A 25,808-nucleotide genomic window follows, 5' to 3' on the forward strand; every position below is an offset into this window, starting at 1 on the left:
CCCAACACATTAGACTCCCTGCATTTTGCAGACAAACAACCTCACACTCACCCCAGTGGTGGTGGAAGTACTCAGATATTTCACTTAAGTAAAAGTAGCAATACCACAATATTAAAAATACTCTGTTACAAGTAAAAGGCCCGCGTTCAAAATGTTACTTGAGTAAAAGTACAAAAGTATTGGCATAAAAGTATACTTAAAGTACCAAAAGTAAAAGTACTTAAATGTTTGAAAATAGCAGATCTACAAGCTCACAACGCGTCGCATCGCGACGCGTTGTGAGCTTGTAGATCTGCTATTTTCAAATAGCCTATGTATAGAATAGGGCTGAAGTGGTCAATATATGTTTTATAATATAAAAATGTATATCTGCAAAGTAACTAGTAACTTAAGCTTTCAAATAATTGTAGTGGAGTAAAAGTATAATATTTGCCTCTGCGATATAGTGGAGTAGAAGCAAAAGCACTGCAAACTGGAAATATTCCAGTAACGTAAAAGTACCTCAAAATTGTACTTAAGTACAGTACTTGAGTAAATGTACTTAGTTACTTTCCACCACAGCACTCACCCTCCCCTGCCCTCTCCCACCTGGAACTAGGAACACATACCATGTGAGAATGCTGTTCATTGACTGTGACCGCTCAACACCAAGCTCAGAGATGTAGGACTCGACACCACAAATGAATCCTGGACTTCCTGATAGGCCTGTCACAATTATTACATAATCGCCTAATCGCAATTATTTGAGATAATCGCAAATTCTTTTTGCATAATCGTCATAATCATGTCCCTGTTAAAAATGTTCATATATTCTCAAAAAATGACAAACATTTTGTAAATTTGAGCTTGTAGATCTGCTATTTCCACTATGTTTATTTTTAAGTATACAATAATTAAATATGTGTTATTTTTTTACGAAGGCTAAAAGCCAAACATATTTTTCATTTTTATTCATAATGTTCAACGACAGAAACACAATTAATTTGCAATTATTTAAGTGACAATTAATCGTAGAGTAAAATGTCATAATCGTGACAGCTCCACTTCCTGAAAGACTAGGGTTGAGATCCTTTGGGATTTTAACGATTCCGGTTCCTTTACGATTCCCTCTTAACGGACCGATTCCTTAACGGTTCTAATAAGGGTCCATTTGGTTCCATTTGTAAACTCTCAGAGTTATGGTGGTTGTTAAAATTAAAAGGTTTCAGAACCACTCACAGTCTGATAAAACCGGTTCCGTAAACGGTTCCAAATGTGATGAAACTGATTCCGGTTCCTCCGATTCCGGATCCCAACACTATGACAAACTGACCCCAGGTGGTCCGGACTACCACCGCAAGGCCTTTACACACCGGGAGCGCGAAGAATAAACGATTCCGAAAATGTCTGCAAATGTTTTTTTTGCATCAAACCGCAGCGCGACGCGTTGTGAGCTTGTAGATCTGCTATTTTCAGAGCGCAAAACCCGAGCGCCACCAAAAATGAAATGACTTGCCTTTTAGTTCTACTGGATCTCTTCTCCACTCGTCCCTCCCTAACATTTTAGTCTAGTTTTTATTTGTTGACGAAATTGTCAATATATTTAGTCTTAGTTTTAGTCATCATAGCTTAGTTTTTCATTTTGTTTTTATTTAGTTTTCGTCAGGGAAAAAAGGTAGTCGACGAACATTTTTCGTCATAGTTTTAGTCAACAAAATCAACCCTGCATCAAACTTCAACAATCATAATAGCTGATGCCTCATTTGCGGTAAAAAGTCGACCTCGTTCCGTAAAAAAATTGAAAATGGTGCTGGAGCATCTGGGCCCAATGTAGCAGGCTCAGGGACAGTTTCTATCCCCAGGCATTAGACTCATTTTTTATTTTAGTCCACACTGTTGTGGAGGCTCTGCCTGCCCTGCGATGTTAACATAGCGGTATTGTGAAGTACATGTGACAATAGAAACCTTGAACCTATTCCTGAGATTGGACTTCTGAACAACAGAAGTTACAGGGAGAAGCAAACAAGAGACAGGAGATGATTATTTTGTTGAATTTACTTTATACTGTTAAAGGATGTCTTCACCCATTTGCAACCTATCTTCATATAATTGGTCCTCACTAATGCTCATGATAATACGGTAACATTTTTGTCTACTCTGTCTGTGTCTCAGAGGAGGGCTGTGGACGGTTCAGAAACGCGCCTACCAGTGACATCATCGATGGGGAATCCAAGCTAATAGAAACGGCAGGTTTCCTATTCCTGGATAGTTAGCATGCTATAATGGAAGCCATTGTTCTTGCGTTGATAAACATCTAAATAATGTTTTTATATTAATATAAATATTGCTTGAAAAAAAAGAATGAACTGCCTAATGACGGCAGGCGGGTTTCTGAAGTGTCCACAGTCCTCCTATGAGACATTTTACCATTTTATCATGAGCAGTAGTGAGGACTAATTATCTGAAGATAGGTTGAAAATGGGTGAAGCCGTCCTTTGAAAGGGACAACAAAAATAAAAACAAAATGTCTTAACACATTGAGTGCCATAAACGGTCCGGACCGTTTTTGGCCCAACTTTTTTTTATACGTGGGGCCCACATGGGGCGCTCTAACAAAACTTTGGGATCATCCAAGGAGTCTCTGAGAAGGAGAGGCCGGATGTGGATCCATGTCAAAAATCCTTCCGGTCGGCCGCTCCAATGTTTACTCCTTGACTAAAATCTCCATTTCTTTTTAACGTGGTGGAAGTGAGCCGTTTTCAATCGGCGATCACTCTGCAATGGAGGATCGCGTTAGAAATATTATTATTCCAGGCGTTAGTCGGGACCCTCCGCCGTCTCGCACGCACGCTTTGTTTACATGCACATCCGCGTCGGGGCTTCTACAGCACGAAACATATCAACGTAAGTGGATGGAAGATATGCAGGCACTGAACCTACCCTATTTTAATAAACTTCTGGCACACAATGTGTTAATATTGCAAGTGTCGCATTGTGTATTAAAATACGTGTATATTGATTTTACTGCAGAATTTGCTCCTCACACTTGCAGTGCTTCTTACCTGAGATCAGAGCCGTTGCTGTGCACTTTGCTGGTCTGATTGTCCTGCGTGGCATAATAATGATAAGAAAAAATTAAGACCCAATAATACAAAATTAAAATATTAGCCTACATCTTCAACAACATCTGAGTGCCTGAGCCAATGCCTATACATGGATTAAAGCAAAATACAATCTCAAGACTGACACAAACTGTTTGTTAGGCCAAGTCCTAACAGCCTATACGATTTGTGAAACAGCATGTAAGGAGCCCCACACACTAGTGCTATGTTTCATAAACAATTAGCCCAATATGTAGAATTATGTGCTTTTGGCAGCCATACAACCAACCAGTTTAACTCATTAAGACCGGGAACACATCTGTGTGTCATTTATAGATTTCTTTGGCTATTCAAAAATTGCAGATCTACAAGCTCATATGTAGCCTAACAGTCAAATGTTTCAAAAAATGTCTTAATCTTTCTGAAAAAAAATATTGTTGCTTGGTGGTCAAACGTTTTCTAGTCAAGGACCCCCAAAATTATGTTTTTGTCCACCGATCCCCATCAAAATATGTTGTTCCAGGGACCCCCAGAAGCAAATATTTAAGTTACAAATGTTCACTTAAAAAATATACATATATTCAAAGATTTGCACACATTTTCAACATTTAAAAAAAATTGCAGATCTACAAGCTCATAGCGCGGCACTCTGTGCCGCGCTATGAGCTTGTAGATCTGCTATTTTTGAATAGCCCAAGTTCCCGGTCTTAATGGATTAAGAAAGTGCAGATTGATGCTAAAGTCGGCAATGCCAGCACTGACAAAAAAGGATAGTAATTTTGTATTTTATAACAAAATGCCAGAGGGTTAACCTTTGCTTTCATGAAATATCTGACATCATTAGGATTTTCGGGGAAGATTGAACATGCATGCTATTGCTAGCTTGACCACTTCAAACACTCTTTAATCTTATAATAACGAATAACCAAAAATAGGCTATCTACAAGCTTACAACATGTCGCAGCTTAACGTGTTGTGAGCTTGTAAATAGCCTATTTTCAGTGCATGACATGCTTCCATAGAATAAATGCTGATTTCTATGGAATCCAAATCATCAGATCAGTTGTGGCAACTGAGAACTTTAATCCATGCGTATATTAGGTCTCAATAAAACACTTTAAATGTCTTTTCAAACCAACCTGGGGCTCGGTAGAAGCCGCCACCTTTCTACGACGGAGAACCGTACAGGTCAGACCTTCGTCCACTTCACTGGTGCTTATACCTCCACTGCTCAATGAAAAAGAAACACGTCTGTTAGTATAGTTTTATGAAAAGGACACAGGACCTGGGCAATACAGGAAGGAAAATGCATTCTGAATCTGAATACATATTCAGGACACACAGTAAATCCTGAATGACAATAAGAAAGCATAAAAAATGGGCAGCTGACTAGTTCATATTGTTATGTCCTCAAGATCTGAACCAATACTAGAATAATAAAGACTTAATCCATCTGTTTGCCATTGTTGTACAAATATGATTGGGATTTATTTCTGTCCAGTAGTGAGATAACAAATTTGATAGATAGATTGATTGATTGATTTTATTTTGTGATAAAAGAAAAAGCACAATGGCACTTCCAAACACAAGATATTACAGAGGATAGAGACACAAGAAAGCCCTATTTCCATTTTGTTGTTTTCCCTTGATTTGGTTTATTTCCTGCTACACAGTAGCTCAGAGTAACTCAGTAATTCAATCGATGCCCGAGTTCTTCTGTTGCAATGGACAACATCTAGAAAAAACATATACGCAGTCTACTAATGTTTAGGTTTTATTTTGACAGCTATAGCTGATCATAAGTCACTGCATCGCAATTCATTTAGACTCCTTTTTTAGAATCACATACTTAAAGGGGAAATCCACCCATTTTCAATATTTAACTATGTCATTAATATAGCATAAAGGAGTTGTGTGGAAATAAGAAAAAATTAAAAAAAAAAATAACATTGCAAAAAAATTTAACATTGCAAAAAAATTAACATTGCAAATTACACTGTGATGACTCATCATGGTGTAATTTGCAATGTTAATTTTTTTGCAATGTTAATTTTTTTTGCAATGTTAATTTTTTTTTAAATTTTTTCTTATTTCCACACAACTCCTTTATGCTATATTAATGACATAGTTAAATATTGAAAATGGGTGGATTTCCCCTTTAATGGAACATAATTGTTATCCGTGTAAATCATTTCAGCAGCTAAAGCGGCTCTCCCATGTACACAAAGGGTGTTTTACTATCGCTAAGTAACTGAAATGAATTTCAGTAACATTGTGTCCCTAGGAAGCCAAAATAATAAAAAAACGATAAACAAATCATTTTGCTCTACATGTACTTTCAGAACTCATTGTATTTTGTGCTGATCTAAATCAGGGGTTCTCAAACTTTTCCATGTCAAGGATCCCTCCCTCTCCGCCAAATCTCTTCGCTGAAAATAGCTGATCTACAAGCTCACAAACACGTCGCAAACGCGACGCGAGCTTGTAGATCGACTGCTTGCACCGAATGTTTCGCCTGGTTAGCCAGTAATCCTCAACGTGCAGAATGTACCACGGCCTCCCAAACACAACAGGGGGGACATGCTGCTATGAACAGGCCCCACTGTGCGGATGATGACGACTTCGGCCGGGAGGACATTTAACCCATTCCATCCTGGAACGCATCTCTGTCATTTTAAGATTTCTTTGGCTGTTCAAAAATGCCGCGCTATGAGCTTGTAGATCTGCAATTTTTTCGGGGGGAAATCGTGAAAAGTAGTTTGAATATATATATATTTTAAAGCCAACATTTGTAACTCAAATCTTTGCTTCTGGAGATTCTACAAATGTCTTCTAAATCCTAACAATTCTTTTTTGAAAAAACGTATGTTTCTATATCAGTGGTTCTCAAACCTTTTTCATGTCAAGGACCACCAAAAATGATGTATTTGGCCGCCGACCCCCATCTCAAAATATGTGGTTCCAGGGACCCCCAGAAGCAAAGATTTGAGTTACAAATGTTCGCTTTAAAAATATATATTACTCAAAGATTTGCGCACATTTTGACGATAAAAAAAAAAAGCAGATCTACAAGCTCGTAGCGCTATGAGCTTATGTATATCTGCCATTTTTTTAAATAGCCAAAGAAATCTAAAATGACAGAGATGCGTTCCCGCACTTCCCGGATTGAATGGGTTAAGGCCATACTCGGGCAAACTGGGGAAGGGGTAGACGTGGGCCTCCCCTCCACTCCCACCCATTACAATAACACTGCCCCCCCCCCCCCTCCCTGTGGGGTATAGTACCGTGTTGTTTCTCAGTGATACCGGGAATAGAACAACCTTACCTCATAGCCTCTGTGTTTGCTCTGGCGTTCTCGGGGCCGGGAGTGAGGTCAGCGTATTCTCCGAGGAGCCGGCTCTCTGGCTTGATGTTCGTCCCCCCCGCTGTGACCTCCCCTCCGGGCAACAAGGATCCCTCTTCCCAGGGTTCCTCTCCTGACTCCGGCGCTTCACCGAGCTCCCGTCGCACACCTCCTGTGATCTGCTGCAGAGAGAGAGAGAGAGAGAGAGAGAGAGAGAGAGAGAGAGAGAGTGAGAGAGAGAGAGGTAGACGGAAGCATAGAGGTTTTTTGTGTGTTTTCTCCAACAGCTTGCCCTACTTAACCTGCAAAGCGACGCGTTTCGAGCTTGTAGATCTGCTACTTTTTTAAAGGATTATTATTTGAATCCTGCTGTTGTCGGGCAGAAACCTCTTATCTCCACATTCTAACTTTTTTTCTTTTGTAAATTAGCGCCCCACTTGATCACAATACAGCGTCACACAAAAGCATCAAAAGTTGCAGATTTGCTACTTTTTCGATTTGAATTTGAATCCTGGAAACAAACTGCTTTGGACATATGAGGTTTCCACCCGACAGAGACGATAAGGAGAAAGGAGAATTGAAGGTGCGCATGGGAGAGGTTGGAGTTGTGAGTGAACCCCATCTCCCCCTTTTTTAGTTTTTTTTAACGGGTGGTTCTGACATAATGTAGCCATCTATAAGAGGTTCTGTGTGTCTGTCGGGAGGTTAATTTCACAAACAAAACCGACTGATCAGCCCCAGATTTTATGTGCACACTAGGGTACAGTAGAATCCTACGACATTTGTGTTCACAGATGTTCTATACTTTTTGAAATAATCAACAACGCTAAGAACAGCAGGTCAGGATTCAAGAACAATGTAAATCTGGAATGATGCAAATACCCGTCCATCTGTCTGTCTGTCTGTCTGAGTACCTTTTATGCCCAAATATGAGTTTTCTGTACCTGTCTATGCCCCCCCCCCTTTTTTGTTCTTTATTTTACCCAGGTAGTAGTTGAGCACAAGTGCTAATTTTCAGCAACGCCCCTGCTTAATGGACGCACGCGCGCGCACACACACACACACACACACACACACACACACACACACACACACACACACACACACACACACACACACACACACACACACACACACACACACACACACACACACACACACACACACACACACACACACACACACACACACACACACACACACACACACACACGTATACTCTGTTGGCCACTGAGCAGCTAGCTCCACTAAGCCCATACAGTATATAGGGTTCCGTGTCAGCCATGTCCAAATATGGAGTCCAGGCCAGTCTATGATGTCAGTACTATGACGTCAAATTGATAATATCAGGGACAGGTACTCCATTTATAGCGATTTGCGGATTTATCTTTATTTTTGGGAGATCACCTAATCACTAAAGCAGTGGTTCTGAAAGCGTGGTACAGGGACCCTCAGGGTTCCTTGAAGGGGTTCTAAATGGACCGGTTACAGGCCTGTAGCTCTGAGAGTGTACCCATGGAACCAAATGGACCCGCTACGGGGTGGTCTTTGAAATTAAAACGTTTGAGAACCACTGATCTAGAGAACGGACACAATGTCCACCCACGAGGCCATTTTGGCAGGAAGTGAATGGCAGGCGAATGGGGCTGAAACCTTGCCCAATTATGGAGTCACGAGTCATAGATACTGTATTGCATTGGCGTCTCATGAAGGCTGTCTCATGAAGCCATGCCGTTACTGGACCCTGCCTGGTTTAAACGCATGATGCAATTATGCATGCATGATGTCATACATTCATATTTAATGCATAACACACATGTATGCGGGTGTACTTCAATGTATTTATATAACAGTTCTGTATGAGTATGTATTACATGTATGTCAGCACATTAAACACCTCCTGTCAATAAAACATTTGGTCACACACGAGAGAACCAACATCTGAATGTTATTAGTGGATAGTAAATCGTTTTTTAGATGTTTCTAATCTGCTGTAACACAAATTGCCCAGTTTGTAACAATAGCTGGGAGCCAATGCGGAGTGGGCATGTTTGGTCAATGAGCTAGTTCATCAATGTATCACCTCGTTGTCTAGGTACTACATGTTCTGGAATAAAATCAAACATTGTTATCACAATGTAATGCCTGTATCTTTGATAACGAATATTGTGTCATAATATCTATTCTTACCAGTGATGACTCAACATTCAGACATTCAAATTACATGATATTGACTTTGGGCCGGTACATCGCACCAGTGGTTCAGAAACAGTGTGCCTGTGCCATGAGACAAGTCCAAGAGAGCCTTGGGATTGTGTACAAACCACACATTATTACTGCAATATACAAGCCTGGCTCCCTGAATCGCCAGCCACGCCCATTAAAAAAAAAATAGTTCTGGCAATTGAAACGAAATGAAAGGCTAGCAATATACAGCAATAAACAGTATACTACTATATTTCTCTGTCGGGTGGAAACCTCATATGTCCAAAACTGTTACTTTTCACATTCAAAAATAGCTAAAGTAGCAGATCTGCAAGCTCGAAACGTGTCGCTTCACAACGCGTTTCGAGCTTGCAGATCTGCTACTTTTGCTATTTTTGTGTGACACTGCAGTATGATTAAGTAGGGTTACTTAAAGTTAAAATATGGAGATAAGAGGTTTCTGCCCGACAGCCACGACATAAAAAAGTGCACCAGTTCAGACTTTTACAAGGTCGAAAAACACGTTCCGCACTCACCTGCCGCTGCGTTGATGAAACCGACGTATTCCTGAAGTCGCCCTCGCCCAGTTCATCGCGTGTCTGCGGCGCTTCCATCCGGCTGTATGGGTGCGTTTCGTGGAGAAAGTCCATGTCCGGCAGCGTCTCTGAGGCAGGCGCCGGCTGGAGGGCCAGCACGCTGAAAACGCTTGCTTGGCTCTCTGCTTCCCGGTCCGGCGGCGGCTCCGTGAACATGGCCGCCTCGTTGTCGGGGTAGAACAGGTCCATGGGGTCCAGCTCGTCTAAGGGGGAGCCCCTGTCAGGGTTGGTTAAATAAAACGTGTCCACCACATCGTCCCTGCTTCTGTCCGGTTTGTAATAATCCGTCGTTCTGTGGCCGGTCTGCGGTTCGACCGGCAGGGACACGCCGCCGGCGTTGGTCGGCTCGTCGGTCGAAGCGGTGGCGTCCAGGGTGTCACCGTGGCTGTCGAGCAGATCGGTTGTACGGTTCGTTGTCGTTTCCTGGTCGGAACGGAGACCGTGGCTTTCTACGCCCGGTAGTGGCACCCCAATGTCAATTGCGTGGTCATCACATTTCGGTTGGGTTTTGCTTATTTCTGCATCTATGGCTTCAGACACAAATGAATCTGTATTTGACGTGCTGTCGGGATTGTGTGGGTTCACGTCACTGAAATGACCGTTTTCTATCTGTTGTGGGGCATTTTCTGCCATCAGACCTCCGTTGCGGCAGAGGGCGCACTTGATGGATTTGCTGTGAATTTGTTCACCGGAGTCATGGCTGATTTCACTAAGGCTTTCGGCGCTATTTACATCCATCTCATAGCCAGGACTCCCAGATGAACCAGTCAATTCTAGGCCTTCACCCCCAGCCTGATCTTCTCTTTCAGGGCCACGCGTCCCGTGGTTGCCTTGATCGGATGCATCACCGGGCGTGGACCCGGTCTGAGGACCACTTAGGTGAGTGCTGCTTGGGTCCAGGTGTGATTTTGAAGCTCCGTCTTCATTGGCCGAGGGACATACGGCAGCCAAAGGAGCTTCTGGAAGTGTGTCTTCTATAATTTCATCAATCTGGGCACCAGCGTCTATAATTTCATCGCCAGCGTTTTCTTGAAGACACGGGTGCCCATTAAGCACGCCGTGACTCGTCTCATTTTCAGTTTTCACACTTTCTGTGGCATCTTCGTTCATTTCCTTCAAAGCCGCCAGCTCCTCCATTTCCACCTCTGAAACGGACTCTTTTCTCTGACATACAGCGTTCGTCTCAAACGCCACTGAACTATTTCTCTCATCCGCACTCTTATTCTCAACATGCGACCGTCCTTCATTGTCCTTTGAACCTCCACTGAGCTCCGCCGTTTCTTTTGCACAGTCTGATTCTCTGTCGGTGCTCTCCGCAACGCCGTCCTGCATCTTCGGTTCTTCACAAATATCCGAGGCTGGCGGTTTATCGCCAAAGCCTGCTTGCCCCGGGTTAGCTCCCTCAGGCTCCAGAGAGTGCCCGACCCCAGAATCGGGCTGCTGTGGCACTTCGGAGATGCCCAAAGAAGCCTGCTTCTCATCGGACATAGGATCTTTACGAAGTGGACTCGCGTCCACTTGTTCGGAGTCCATTTCTCCTTTATTCTTACATTCACTCAGATCAGGCACATCCTTAGACGCCCCGTTACGGCCGAGGTCCTGGACGTGCTGATTTTCCATCTCGTCGTCTCTCTCGGAACACTCTTGGATTCTGTCCTGGGTGCTCTCCATTGAACTCAGCGAGTAGACGCCCTCGTCGATAAACAACTCGGGAAGCGACCTGTCCTGGGGTTTCCCCGTCGCCACCTGCCCCTCGCCGAGAGCGGCGACGTCTTCGGGGGTGTCAGCGGAGGAGGGCGCGCCGACCTCCCACGCCATGCCGCTGTCACACAGCGAGCCATCACTCCGGCTCTCGGCGAACCTCTCCGGCGTCGCCGGCGCCCCCAGCACTTCGCTCCCCAGCCAGGAGTCCGGCGAGCCGATCGCGGAGTCGATGACGGCCGACTCGGCCTCCGTCGAGGAGCCGACGACCGACTCCACGTACGAAGACCGAGGGGATTCGGAGCCGACGGCGGTAAAGACCCCCGACCGCCGGGCATCTGGGGGCTCCTCCACGTAGGGCTGTCATGATTACAAATTTAAGTTGACGATTAATTATCACTCAAATAATTACGATTAACGATTTAATTGTGTTTCTGTCATTGAAAATGTATGGAACATTATGAAAAAAATTACATTTCTGAAATAAAAGTTGCACAGGGCAGATATGACAAATAACACATATTGAATTACTTTATACTTTAAAATGGAAATAGCCAATCTATAAGCTCAAAACGTGCCGCATCGCGACGCGTTTTGAGCTTATAGATCTGCTATTTCCACTATTTCTGACATTTTTGGAAAATATATGACATTTTTTTACATGGAATTGATTTAGACGATTATGCAAAAATAATTGCGATCAGACGATTATGTAATAATTGTGACAGGCCTACCTCCGCGATCACACCGGCGGAGTCACCTTCCCCCGGAGCGGGGTCCACCAGCGAGTCCTCACTGGCCCAGGCACGGGTCCTGGACGGCAGGGAGGCGGGAGACCGGCCGCCTCCCCTCCTGTTCCCCCCCAACACGGAGATGAAGATCTTGGGCGGGGGCTGAACGCAGTCCTTGTGGGGCGACGGGTAGGGCCTCTCCTTCAGGCGGCTGCGGTGGACGTTCCTCCTCATGTCCGACTCGCTGTCGTGGGCACTGAGGCGACCCATGGACACACTGCGTTCTATCACCTGGCTGGGCTCCTCGGCGGGCTGAGCAAGAGGGAGAGAGAGAGCGGGAGAGACAGAAAGGCAGCCAGAAAGACAGCCGCACACAAAGAACAGCAATTAATACATGTTACACAACAGTTAGTAACACTCGAGTAAACAACACTGGACATTTTTACTGTGAACTACCACTCTGCTAGCAAGCTAGCTAGCTAACCTTAGCTAGCTAACGTTAGCCTATTGTTTAGTCAGTTAGTTGGTGCTGACTGGTTTATACAGTACTAATGACTCTAAAGCACGATACACACTCTTTCCGACGTTCAAACTTCTCTTCAGAAAGGGAGGTGATATAACAACAAAAAAAACGTCATTCCGAGCTTCGGAAAGGCGGTCTCAGAACTTTTTTTCCTCTGAACCCCGTGCACCTCCAGATGTCCTGGTTCGGAGAGTCTTTCCGAACCGGAAGATTTTCCGTCGTCGGAAGAACTATGTGTTGGGCTTAATGAAGATGGACTTGGCATCACTGTATACCTAGCACCTTGTAAATAAAAAGGCCTTTAATCGTACGAGAAGCTCCACTCCTTCTCCTTCTGTCTGCTTTATACAGTACGTTTCTTAAAGGGATAGTTCACCAATTTAAAAAATGTTTTTTTATCGATTAGTCACCCCATGGCATGGAGACTTGAATTCATGGAGATGTTTTTGTTTTTGTCGCATTCCAAAGCCAATAATTTGATGACCAGCAGACCAGTAGGCAGCGGTTTCTGGTCGGAGACATAAAGGAGACTCTTTGTGTTTCCTACCGGAACCGTTGCCGGTCATCAAATTATTGGCTTAGGAATGCGACAAAAACAAAGAAATATCCATGAATTCAAGTCTCCATGGGGTGACTAATCGATAGAAAAAATGTCATTTTGGGGGTGAACTATACCTTTAACAACATTTTTCAGTTACTGTCTTTGTTTTCAACATAATAATGTGTTGTCTCCCATTATTTGATTAATAGTTTGTAGTATAATAGAACTAATGGTAAACTGCACATTTGTACTGATATGCAGTACGACAGCGACATTGGTTCATTGTGAATTTGGGGATAATCTAAACAACGGTATCCTACAGTGCAGGCACACACTCACCTCCTCTATGCCGGGGAAGTGTTCCAGGAACTGGGACACGTAGGTCATGATGGACTGCTCATCTGGGGGGTTGATCGTCACATCTATAGCAGATTGAAAGGACAGAAAGATTTTAAGTCAACGTCCCGTCAGCGGAATTTGATATACAAAATGTTACATAGGAGCTATTTAGCCCTCCTTGTAAAGTCATAAATGACAAGTGCAGTGATTATGGTAGGATCTAATGCAGTGATGCTTAACCTTTTGAGTTTCAAGGAAGGACCCCCCCCCCAGTTTGATGCATTAAGGCCAGTGGTTCCCAAACCTTTTTATTCCGAGACCCAAAAGACAAATTTGATGTCTACCTGGGACCCAAACAAGCTCACAACGCGTTGCATTGTGAGCTTGTAGATCGGATATTTTCAAATAGCTGATGTAGGCTACATAGGGTTAAAGTGGTTAAACTGCTGGGGACCCCCTGGAACACTCCCAAGGACCCCCCCTGGTAGTGATGCGCGGGACGACCCGTTGCGCTCTCTCCCTCTCTCTCTCTTTCTCTCTCTCTCTCTCTCTCTCTCTCTCTCTCTCTCTCTCTCTCTCTCTCTCTCTCTCTCTCTCTCTCTCTCTCTCTCTCTCTCTCTCTCTCTCTCTCTCTCTCTCTCTCTCTCTCTCTCTCTCTCTGCGGGTTGCATGACGGGCCGTTGATTTATATATTGTTTTGCGGGGCGGGTTGGGCTACGTGACGGAGTGAGTTATGAAAAAAACCTGACCCGCGCATCACCCCCCAGGGGGGTCCCCGGACCACACTTTGAGAACCAATGGGCTATATAGCGCTCATCTTCAATAGGAGTTGGATGGGATGGCCAGGCGTGTTTAATAAAAGAATACATAAATACAGTACATTTTGATTGGTCAGAGGTGTAGCAGTCGCATATCTGCACAATTCGACTGCGGTCCGAATAAATTAAAGCCACAGTTTTGCTCCGGGAAACTTCGTCTTTGATGTGGAAGCTTGCATTGACTTTAAGTTTTTTTTTTAAACGAATTATTCGCATGCATGAAGAAATCCCCCCGGTGTGTAATGGCCTTCAGAGTTTTTGGAACCCCCTCAAGTAACAGAGAAGAACCCCTAGACCTCACTTTGTGAACCACTACAATAACATGTATGCAATACTGCATGTACGATTCAATTTGTGTTTATGAAAGATTTTAATGAAGGACAAAATGATATCGATTTTTCAAAACATAGGAATTGGTGAACTGGAATCGTTAAATTCCTAAAGGATCCTAAGCCGAATCAACTGGTGAGTTTCTATTCCTTTGTGGCTTGGTTCTCTTTCAAACAGACACGTGTCCCGCTGTAGAGAAAGAACATGTCTGCGCTTTGTTCTTCAGACACTGCAGGCTGTTAGTATAATTAGCCCTCATTATTACTGCAGGGACTGCTAGCTTGACAATGCTTTGAATCAAAAAAATGCTAACAAAGCCAGCATGCGTGAGAGTTTTAACTAGGGGTGTAACGATACATTTTAACAGTGATACGATACGCATCACGATACGATGGTTGACGATACGATACATGGACGATATTGGTTCATTCATGGCGATACGATACAATTTAATGATTTAAAATCGATACAGTAACTTTTTAGCAAAAAAAATGTAATCAGTGTGAAACATGTGGATAGTGTAGGGTTTGTGCATAGTGCATGGCTCGGGGGCCATCCCATAGCTCGGGGGGCCGTAACCATGGAAAATTTATTTTACATAAAAACGCTAATAAACAGCTGACATTTGGGGAAAGTGAAAAACGTCCGTCGGTGTTCTGTGCACATGGTAATGTGCACAGATTAATTTTGCGACGATGAAGGCTAAATATTCAATCAGTGTTTTCTGGAGAAGTGTTCATAAAGGCTCAACAAGTTGGAAAAATGTGAACTAAAAATACTAGATTGTTTGAATTGAACTTGAATATGAGCATCAGTAGCCCTAATAAATCAGGTAATAAGAATGCACTGTTTATTAGAATTCTGCATCTGCACCCAGCATCACAGTTACTGTATAACTAGACTGCCCTGGCGTGGCTCATATCTGGCATAGAGGGGCGGGTTTAACATCTCCGGAGGGAGAACGCGTGTGATCCCATTGGTTCACCGATCTGTCCGTCAGCCCCCGCCCCGTCAACACAACAGCGACGCCCGCTGCACTCTGGTTGGTTGGGGAAATGAAACACTTGCTATGCCCGGAACACCGACTCGCTGGTCCAAAAAGCCTGGAGATCGAAGGTACTGTATAACAGGTGTAAAAGTTGTACTGTCTGCAATATCTGTATCAATATCGATTTGACCATGGAAATAATATGTAATCGGATATCGGTCAAACTTTCAATATTGTGCATCCCACATTTGTATCAGAATTTAGGCCTGTCAAAATTATTACATAATTGTCTAAACGCAATATTTGAAATAATCGCAATAATTTCTGCATAATCGGCATAATGAAATATTTTAAAATATTTTAAAAAATAGTGGAAGAAGGCGATCCATGCGTCGCGATGCAACGTGTTGTTAGCTTGTAGATCTGCTATTTCCACTATTAATGTTTTATTATATGAATGTTTTAGTTTTTTTTTAAGTATTACGTTATTTAAATATGTCAGTCATTTCTGTGTGTATTTAGGTTATTTGTCATTTCTGCCCTTTGCAACTTAAATTGCAATTAAATTGTTGTTTGCGTGATAATTAATCCATTAAGACCTGAAGCCGATTCTACATGTCTCCTAAATCCCAACAGTATTCTGAAAAACTTGTGTTTCTGTATCAGTGGTGCTCAATCTTTTTCATGTCAAGGACCCCCAAAATGAAATGTATTTGGCCGCGGACCCCCATCTCAAAATATTTTGTTCCAGGGGGTCCCAGAAGCAAGGATTTTAGTTAAAAATGTTCGCTTTAAAAATATATATTTTCACGATAATTTTTTTTTTCCGCCGCGCTATGAGCTTGTAGATCTGCTATTTTTGAATAGCCAAAGTGTAAAATAATGCTTTTTTAGCTCAAATCAAAAAATTACACAGATGCGTTCCAGGTCTTAACACATCCACTGCCAAGGGCTAATCTCATAATGTACTCACCAGTGCCAAGGTGTTTTTGTTGTTTTTTTGTTTTTTTCATGTCGCCATAGATCTTGTTAAAATCCTTAAGATTGAGCGCTACACGGTCTGTTTACATCCGCGAGATCTCCCTGTATCTCCCAGTGAAAACCACGTGTCAAACGGGGCATCCATGTTTGAGTTAGAGCGGATTACGTTAAACAGTGAAATGCGAGGAGAAAAAACTACAGGAAGAGAATTGAGTTTCAGTTTCGTCTGTAGAATGGGAGCGGGCGTGAGCGTCAAAACCGGATCCCAAATAATTCTATTTCCTGTCATCAAACCGGAAACGGAAGTGGATCAAAAAAAATCCGAAAGTGCACCCGGACCGCGCATGCGCGAAAAGACCGCAGCCCGTAGGGCTACGGTCTCGGCGCTTAACAGTTGGATTTAACGGCCCGTAGGACTACGGTCTTGGCAGTTAATGTGTTAATGGGTTAATCATAAAAAATGGTCATAATCGTGACAGCCCTAATAGATCGGACGGTCTGTTCTGTTTACCCTCTGGCTCCAGTAGTCGTGCGATGCCCAGGCTGTAGTGGGCCGTCCTGAAGGCGTCCTCCAGGTTCTCTCTGGGGGTCCTCAGTATGGACTTCCTCATGTCCACCAGGCTGGGGTCGATGGCCTTGATGACGGCCAGGAAGGCCAGGCCACTGGTCCAGCTCTTCCCAAAGTCCTTCACTGCCACGCCGTACCTGGCAGATAGGGACGCAAACAGTTAAATTGAACTAATCGATTTAATCCATTATGAAAAAAAAGAATCATAATGGATGGGAAAAAAATGAAAATAGCCGATCTGCAAGCTCACAACACGTTGACGCGTTGTGAGCTTGCACCGGATGCAAATGCAACCAGTGGTGTAAAGTAACTAAGTACATTTACTCAAGTGCTGTACTTTACTGGAGTATTTCCAGTTGTCTATACTTTTACTTCTACTCCACTGCATCTCAGAGGCAAATATTGTACTTTTACCAGGAATTATTTGAAAACTTTAGTTACTAGTTACTTTGCATATAATATAAATTATTACATTATAAAACATACATTAACCACTTTAGCCCTATTTATACCTAGCCTATTTTCAAACTTTTTTGTACTTTTACTTTGGTACTTTAAGTACATTTTGATACCAATACTTTTGTACTTTTAATCAGGGAAATTGTTTATTCCGGACTTTTCCTTTTAACAGAGTACTTCTACATTGCAGTATTGATACTTTTACTTAAGTAAAACATTTGAGTACTTTTTCCACCACTGAATGCACCGCATGCAAATGTATTAAAATGATGTCTTCGGGAAGCATGAACATCATGGCCTGGATACACTGCCCTGGAGAGCAGGTTTTGGGAGTGACTTTCTTGCCTTGGTGCACACAACAACTCAGTGTATGTCCTCCGTTACATTACTTTGGGGGGTTCTACAAAAAACAAAAGGACCCCCGCTCCCCCTCGCCTCCCTTCCCCCTCCCCAGAAGTGCTGCCCCAAATCACGTGCGCAGATTGGTTAAATTAATGTTTTATTCAGTAGAATAACTTCCAGCTTGTAGCTTTAATACTTAAATGAGTAGTTGTAAGGCAATTCCAATGGTTGTGTGATTCATTGGACTGATTCAATATTTGTCTGTGATAAACAGACGACTCAGCCTTGTGCTTTTGCATCTCAAATTCATATTCAAATTCCATTCAAATTCAGATTATTTTGAGTGGAGAATGACCTCAACGCAGCCACACAACCAACACAACCAGTCCGGCAAGCATTACTATTGAAAGTAACACTAGTCGACACTTTCCCATGTCTTTGGTCTAGTATTATCATCCTCCCCACTCATGCACTGGTGTAAAGTAACTATGCACATTACTCAAGTACTGTACTTAAGTACAATTTTCAATACTTTTACTTCTACTCCACTACATCTCAGAGGCAAATATTGTACTTTTACTCCACTACAATTATTTGAAAACTTTAGTTACTTTGCAGATATAAATCATTATATTATAAAACATACACATTGACCGCCGGGCCCGTAGTTCTACGGGCCGTTAAATCCAACGGTTAAGCGCCGATCCCGTAGCCTACGGGCTGTGGTGCTTTTTCCTTTTTTTCGAAACAGAACTCAAACATGGCGGCTCCGTTTGACACGTGGTTTGGACTGGTACACGCAGGGAGATGTCGCCGATGTAAACAGACCGTGTACAGCTCAATCTTAAGGATTTTAACAAGATCTATGGCGACGTGAAAAAAACAAAAAACAACAATAAAACGTTGGCACTGGTGAGTACATTATGAGATTAACCTCTGGCGGTCAATGTGTTAACCACTTTAGCCCTATTTTATACCTACAGTAGGCTATTTGAAAATAGCCGATCTACAAGCTCACAACGTGTCGCATCGTGACGCGTTGTGAGCTTGTAGATCTGCTATTTTCAAACATTTTAGTACTTTTACTTGTAACAGAGTATTATTTTATATTGTGGTTTTGCTACTTTTACTTAAATAAAATATCTGAGTACTTCTTCCACCACTTGTCTCATGCTATTATATAACCGTCTTAGAACTCAGAGGCCAGTCAGAATGTTCTGTTCTGTTTGCATTCAAAGCTAACAATGAAACTGACAGACACCAAAGAATCTCTTCTTATTGTAATCACAGAACTCAAAATGAATAGGCAGTTCACATGGCGATGACAGGGTGTTATTTTTTCCAAAAATGTCTCGTACACAATAGACGTGACGGGGTCTTGCTGCTAGGGTGCCTTCACTTATGAATGACATGCCTAAAGCTACAGTAGCAGAATCTTTTTTATGTTCTTTTAGGTTTTAGGTAATTTTATTCCTATCGATTAGTCACTCCATGGAGACTTGAAGCCAATAATTTGATGACTAGCGGACCGGTAGGCAGCGGTTCCGGTAGGAGACACAATGGAGACTCTTTGCGTCTCCTACCGGAACCGCTGCCGGTCATCAAATTGTTGGCTTAGGAATGCGACAAAAACAAAAATAATTATCCACAAATTCAAGTCTCCATGGGGTGACTAATTGATAGGAAAAAAATCATTTTGGGGGTGAACTATCCCTTTAATACTTTAACGTGATGTTGATCTTTGGTTTATCCTTTGCTACCTAGAAGTAATATGAGTCAAAAACATTGTCAATAATTCTTATCTGTTGCTTCTGTGGTCTGTGTGTCTGAGGAATTGGACGGAGCGATTCCATTCGCTCTCGCTGCATGGCACCCGATGTTTCCCGGTTTGTATCCACTATCATCTGGGTGTCCCTATGTTTGGCATGTCATTACAGCTGAACATTTTCAAACATTTCTAAAGCCAATCAAAAGCTGAGCTTATAGTTTGGTAGCCTGGTTCCAGACGAATCTGCCTTTGAAAAATTGCATCGCACTTTAGCCCTCGGCAGATTAGGTCTGGCCCCCCTCAATAGAGATTTCATTTCTCTCCCTCCAAAGTCGTGAGGGACCAATCAGGGCCCAGTATCCAAATGTAAACGCGTTAGAAAATATTTCTTTTCTAAAAGACGAACAAACAATAGCCCTTAAAGCTTTTGTTGGAAAGAAAGATGTGTTAAGAATAGTTTCATCTGGTTACCAGACTAAATACGAGTGGAGCTAGCTTTCGTTGTTTACTATTTCAGCTCCGGCGCTTGCGTGTGACGTAGCAGGAAGCACTGCTCTGATTGGTTTTAGGTCTAACCAATAGAGTCCGTTTGGATCTTTTTGTAACCGCCCCTTGGAAAAAAATCTATCGTTGATAGGGACCAGACTAATATCCACGCAGGGTGTCGTGTGATATTGTCTGGCCACGCGAGGCTAATAGATTGGCTATTTTTTTAAAGTTCAGTTCAGTTTATGTTTTTTTTTTAATATATCAAAGTTATTTGTGTTTATTTATGTAGTTTTCTTTATTTGCTTTTAAGTTGGTCCAAAAATTGTATAATAATTACCACAGAATCATATAAATAAAAAACACAATGAAATAAATTAATAAATTTATTTATTTCGTTGTGTGTGTTTTATTTAATTTTTATATTATAAAATAATCATATATATATATTTTAAACATGAATCTTCTCTTCTGGGGGGTCCCTGGCACAACAAAACATTTTCAGATGGCGGGTCCGCAGCCAAATATATATATATATATAGATCTATTCGGGGGGTCCTTGGCACAAGGAAAAAACAGTTTGACAACCCACTTGGTCCACAATGACCACTCACTTGCGCGTGCGTTTCTGCACCCACTGTAGCAGCTTCTTGATGGCCCTGCCGTCGGAGGCGGGCGCGCGCCGCTCCTCGGACGGTGTGCTGCTGAGGGATACGTCCGAGTCGGAGCTGGTGGGGATGGACGACAGGCTGGAGGACGAGGGGTACTGGCTCCTGATGTTCCCCGTCAGCTCCTTGATCTGACGGGAGAGAGAAGGAGCGGACGGGGAGTGAGAGAGAGAGGCGGGTTACTCTGCCACGGAAGCGTATAGCCCGGAAGCAGAGCAAGAGCGGTTGCCCCACCTCAATTGAGCCCTTGCCCTTGTATATCTGCTATTTTTGGGGGGAAATAGCAGATATACAAGCAGATATACAAGCTCACCGAGTGCCACACTATGAGCTTGTAGATCTGCTATTTTCGAAAAAAAGAACAATCGTGAAAATGTGAGCAAATCTTTGTATATACATTTTTAACTCAACTCTTTGCTTCTGGGGGAGGGGCCCTGGAACAAACTATTTTGAGATGGGGGGGGGGGTCTGTGGACAAATACATATAATTTTGGGGGTCCTTGTCATAAAAAAAAGTTTGAGCACCACTGATATAGAAACATGAGTTTTTTCCAAAAGAAAAACTGTTAGGATTTAGAAGACATTTGTAGATCCCCCAGAAGGAAAAATGTTGCATTCAAAGATTTGCAAACATTTTCACGATTTAGAGAAAAATAAATATCAGATCTACAAGCTCGTACGAGCTTGTAGATCTGATATTTTTGAATAGCTAAAGTACAAAATAATGGTTAAAGTGGTTACGCAGATGCGTTTCCGGTCTTAATGGGTTAACGATAGATGGACGGGCACTCGGGCAGCAAGTCACCTCCCCCCAACAACCCCTCCAAACATATCCATTGTTGGAGCATCACAAACTGCACGTATGACGTATAAATGTCTGTTTGGAGCCCTATCTGCAATAGCCTGGCCTACCTGTTGTGATCATCTTTGTAATGAAAACCATACACTGATAATAGTTGTCTAGCTATTGCAGCCTATTTTATTTGCATGTCTTTTTCTTGTAGCCTATCACGTGTCTTTGAAACTACAACGAAGCTGTGCTGAAAAGTTTATCCCAGTGATGTCACTGCTGTAAAATCTGTGAAATTACAAGCCTTACAGGGTATCTAGTTGTATTCTATTTTTACTGTGAGTGCAGCACTTTGGTTCAAACGCTGTTGTTTTTAAATGTGCTCTATAAATAAAGTGGATTGGATTGGATTGCATTTTTTTTTTTAGGGTAAGCTTGGTTGCCGCAACATCATCCTTGTTTGTCGTGTTTGGGATCTTGTCTATAGCGAGTATAGTCTATATTATAGACTATACTTGCTATGTTTCCCAAACAGTGGGTCGGGAGCCGTGCGTAAATATGCCTTTATTTTTCGTTTCCTAAATTTTGTTTTTAATATTTATTATTTCAAAATGTAAAAATAATAATATATATATATATATATATATATATATACATATATATATTTTTTTACAGATTTTCATGAATCTAAAAATCTAAGAAATTCCATAAAAAAACTAAACAAAACGTAAGTAGTAGTGAAAATAGCAGATCTACAAGCTCACAATAGGCTATTTCCACTAGTTTGTGTCCCGGGGAGCCATAAAATTTGTCTTTTGGGTCTTGAGCTAAAACGATAGAGAACGACTGGCCTATAACATGACTTATTGTTTTTTCACATTAATTTCGTTATATAATCAATAAAATCTCAGTGTTTTGCCGATTTATTTTGGGGGGGGGGGCCTTGTAATATCCTCACGGCCCCACCAGTGGGAACCCCGGCCCACAGGCTGGGAACCACGCTGTGACAGGGAGCATAGTGCAGCCGGGGGGGGGGGGGGGTGGGGGGGACACACCCTTCCGCTGATACGGGACGGGTCTGTGAGTGAGCCGTGGTGGAGTTAATGGTTTCCCCCATGCTTTCTGAGAGGCGCCCGAGTGGAGCGAGGATTACATAAAGCAATCTGCTGCTCTGCTATTATGAGAACCCAACCCCCCCCACACCCCCCACACCCCTTTTCCACCAGCGGCGTGAATGGGAAAAGTGCAGAGGTAGTAAATTAGGCAATTCGCCTCTCTCTCTCTCACGGCCGAGATCTCATTTCCGGGGATGAAAAACGAAAGCAAAAAGGCCAGACGGCGATAGGCAGAGAAGAGAGAGTGTGAGAGAGAGAGAGAGAGAGTGGAGTATTAACCAATTAAATCCCAGCTTTCGCAGGAAAATAGCCGATCGACAAGCTCACACCGCGTCGCGCTGCGCGGTTAAAGTGTTAAGTTAAAGTGGGGATGAAATTAAAAGAATCACAAAGGGCCAAAACTGTTAGAAGGAGGATGAAATGGAGAGAGATGTGAACCTGGAAGAAGAGGATGATGTTCCAGATGAGGCCCAGAACGATGGAGGAGTTTCCGTCTGCCACGTCAGAGGCGTCAATGCTCACCAGCTTCACCTGCGCGCACGCACACAAAGACACAAATAGGGGTGCAACGGTTAATTGAAAAATCGATTATTGAAAAAAATCTATAGATCATTTATTTATTTATTTTTCTTTTGGAGGGGTTGATATATAATATTATAAAACACTTCAAATAGCTCGTCTACAAGCTCACTAGCTTGTTTTGTTTTTTGCATGACACCATTGTACAATGAAGTATAGACCAATTATTTGTTTACCAACATTGAGACTGGATGCACAGGTGATTGTTTCACGCAATCAATTCTCAACCTGTTGTTTTGGGGTGCGCTGGTTTCAGCACACCCCAACCCCCTCTTGTGTGTTGGCTGGTGAGGCTCGTCCTAGCGGGACCTGATAGAATAGGTTTCATTGCGCGCATACTGGTTGCACGCATACTGGTTCTTATCAGTGTGACGTCGTCTGTTAAGGGGTCTATACAATAGAGCTTAAGTGGTTAATCAGATTAAATTATTTAGTTGATTACAAAAAAATAATGTTGATTTGATATATAACAAGTGTATTACATAATAAATATTATGATAACCAAAATAGTTGCAGCCCTACACAAAAACGCATTAATATCTCAACTAATCAACAAAGTGGACAGATAATCTTTTGCTTTTTGCTAATAAGCACGGTGACATTAAGTGGTGGTGACACTCACGTTCCTCTCCTCCAGGAACGACAGCACCTTGGCGATGTTGTTGAGTCTGAAGATGCGATGGGAGGACTTCTTGAAGCCATGCAGCTGGAAGAGCATATTCACATCAAATGCTATCAATAACGCAGCACATTAGCAGCAGTGTTGGAAAAAGGTTCTTAAGTAAAAGTATCAATACTGTAATATAGAAATGCTCTGTTAGTAGGTAAAAGTCTGGAATTCAAAATGTACTTGAGTAAAAGTACAAAACTATTGGCATCAAAATGTACTTAAAAGTACTCATTAGGCAGAATGTCCCATTTCAAGTTTTCAAATGTATAAAAATCTTTTGAAAATAGCAGATCTACAAGCTCACAATGCGTCGCGATTGTGAGCTTGTAGATCGGCTATGTTCAAATGGCCGAAATGTATACAGGGCTTAAGTGGTTAATGTATGCTTTGTAATAATAATAAAAATCTACAAAGTAACTAGCAACTCAAGTTTTCAAATAATATATTGTAGTGGAGTAAAAGTATAATATTTGCCTCTGAGATGTAGTGGAGCAGAAGTAAAAGTATTGGAAATTGGAAATACTCAAGTAAAGTACAAATACCTCAAAATTGTACTGAAGTACAGTACTTGAGTACATGTACTTAGTTGCTTTACACCACTGATTAGCAGTATCTGCACATTAGCAGTCGCTCTAAGACTGCATGTCACTCCCCGACAACCCGTTTCCTGTCTCTCTATCAAACAAAGACAGAAAAGCCTCAAAATATGTAAAAGAAAAACCATTACTGTCCCTGGAAATCTGGCTATTTGAGATGATGCTCACAGTTCATACAGTAGCTGTGTTTTTAGTCAAATCTTTCTTCCTCCTTTGATGTGTTCCCCTCTGCCCTTTTCCTTGTTGCTGTAACAGTCCAATGACATCTAGGGTCAAACCTATTCATCTACAATTTATCTTCTATGAGTGTGTGTGTGTGTGTGTGTGTGTGTGTGTGTGTGTGTGTGTGTGTGTGTGTGTGTGTGGGGGGGGGGGGTTGACTGACCAGTTTGCAGCCAGAGAGCTCCTCCAGCAAGGCCATGAGGATGCGTCCATCTTGGATGTCACGGAAAAGGTCGTGGACCTCCATCGGAGGGTCACACTAAGTGGAGAGAGAGAGAGAGAGAAAGAGAGAGAGAAAGAGAGAGAGAGAGAGAGATGCTCACTTCACTGTAAAAACAACCTCTGCTGAGACCAAATTGTGATGGATATTTTTTTATGAACTTTTATCTATTACCTCATTATTACCTATTATCTATTACCTATTACCTTTTATCACAATTTAAATGTGCCGAGTTACGTTTCACTGTTACGAGCCATTGTAGTGACAACACCAGCCCATAGTAATCAACCTAAAAATAATACATATTTTCATAGACATATTACGCACCAAAATCCCCTTTTCAAATGAAACCCCTTTACATTATATACAGTATAGCCATTTGACTGTATATTTCTATATCATAAAGTCATAAATCCCGGGTCAAATTCTCCAACACTCTCTCCGGTGAGTCACCATACTGTTAGCTTGCAGGGAAAACCGCGAGTCACCACTGGAGATTTATATTCAGTGAATTCTGAAATGAAGAATGTTTATAACAGATGATATGGATCTGGAGGTTCCTTCCTGTAATAAATTCAGCTGACAGCCCCCCTCCCCCCTCCCCCAAACCCTCCTCTTCCAACAAAGGTAAGTAGTATGACTACACTATTATTACACTGTAGACTATACAGGAGAGGCTATTTTGAGCAGGGTGGAGATAAACACTACTCCCCTTTCATTACTCTGACTTTGACCTGAAATTTAACCCATTACGACCTGAGGCTGTTTAAAAAAGCTTCATTTTTTTTTTTTTACAGTTTTCTGAAACACTTATGTTTCTATCCACCTGTTTCCTAGGCTTTTCACTTCCTGTGTGTGTTCCACTTCCTGTCGATTTGATCCAATGAAATCCAATGAAACTGGTCAGATGACTAATGATATCCAATGAAATCCGACAGGAAGTGGAAAACACACAGCCTAGGAAACAGGTGAATATGTCAAGGACCCCCACAATGATTATGTATTTGGCCGCCGACCCAAAATCTCAACATATTTTGTTCCAGGGACCCCCAGAAGCAAAGATTTGAGTTAAAAAAAAGATCTTTAAAAAATAAAAAATATATATATATTCAAAGATTTGCACACACTTTCACTTTCAGAAGTGGCAGA

At 42.3% G+C, this 25,808-nt stretch overlaps 1 protein-coding gene across 1 annotated transcript in view; it reads right to left on the reverse strand.

Moving 5' to 3' along the window:
• The window catches only part of LOC308073947 (uncharacterized protein), a 79,790-nt gene that overhangs the window by 5,997 nt on the left and 47,985 nt on the right, over positions 1–25,808 (reverse strand). The window contains exons 4-14 of the mRNA XM_080413240.1: positions 24,603–24,698; positions 23,574–23,657; positions 22,811–22,903; positions 20,414–20,598; positions 16,688–16,881; positions 13,060–13,142; positions 11,660–11,968; positions 9,165–11,285; positions 6,406–6,605; positions 4,220–4,307; positions 3,042–3,085 (exon numbers count right to left, since the gene is read on the reverse strand). Of these exons, the coding sequence (XP_080269366.1) occupies positions 3,042–3,085; positions 4,220–4,307; positions 6,406–6,605; positions 9,165–11,285; positions 11,660–11,968; positions 13,060–13,142; positions 16,688–16,881; positions 20,414–20,598; positions 22,811–22,903; positions 23,574–23,657; positions 24,603–24,698 (3,497 nt within the window). The remainder of the gene's footprint in view (positions 1–3,041; positions 3,086–4,219; positions 4,308–6,405; positions 6,606–9,164; positions 11,286–11,659; positions 11,969–13,059; positions 13,143–16,687; positions 16,882–20,413; positions 20,599–22,810; positions 22,904–23,573; positions 23,658–24,602; positions 24,699–25,808) is intronic.

The sequence above is a fragment of the Gymnoscopelus braueri genome (assembly GCF_963280865.1).
Source record: "Gymnoscopelus braueri genome assembly, chromosome: 19".
Lineage (NCBI taxonomy): Eukaryota > Metazoa > Chordata > Actinopteri > Myctophiformes > Myctophidae > Gymnoscopelus > Gymnoscopelus braueri.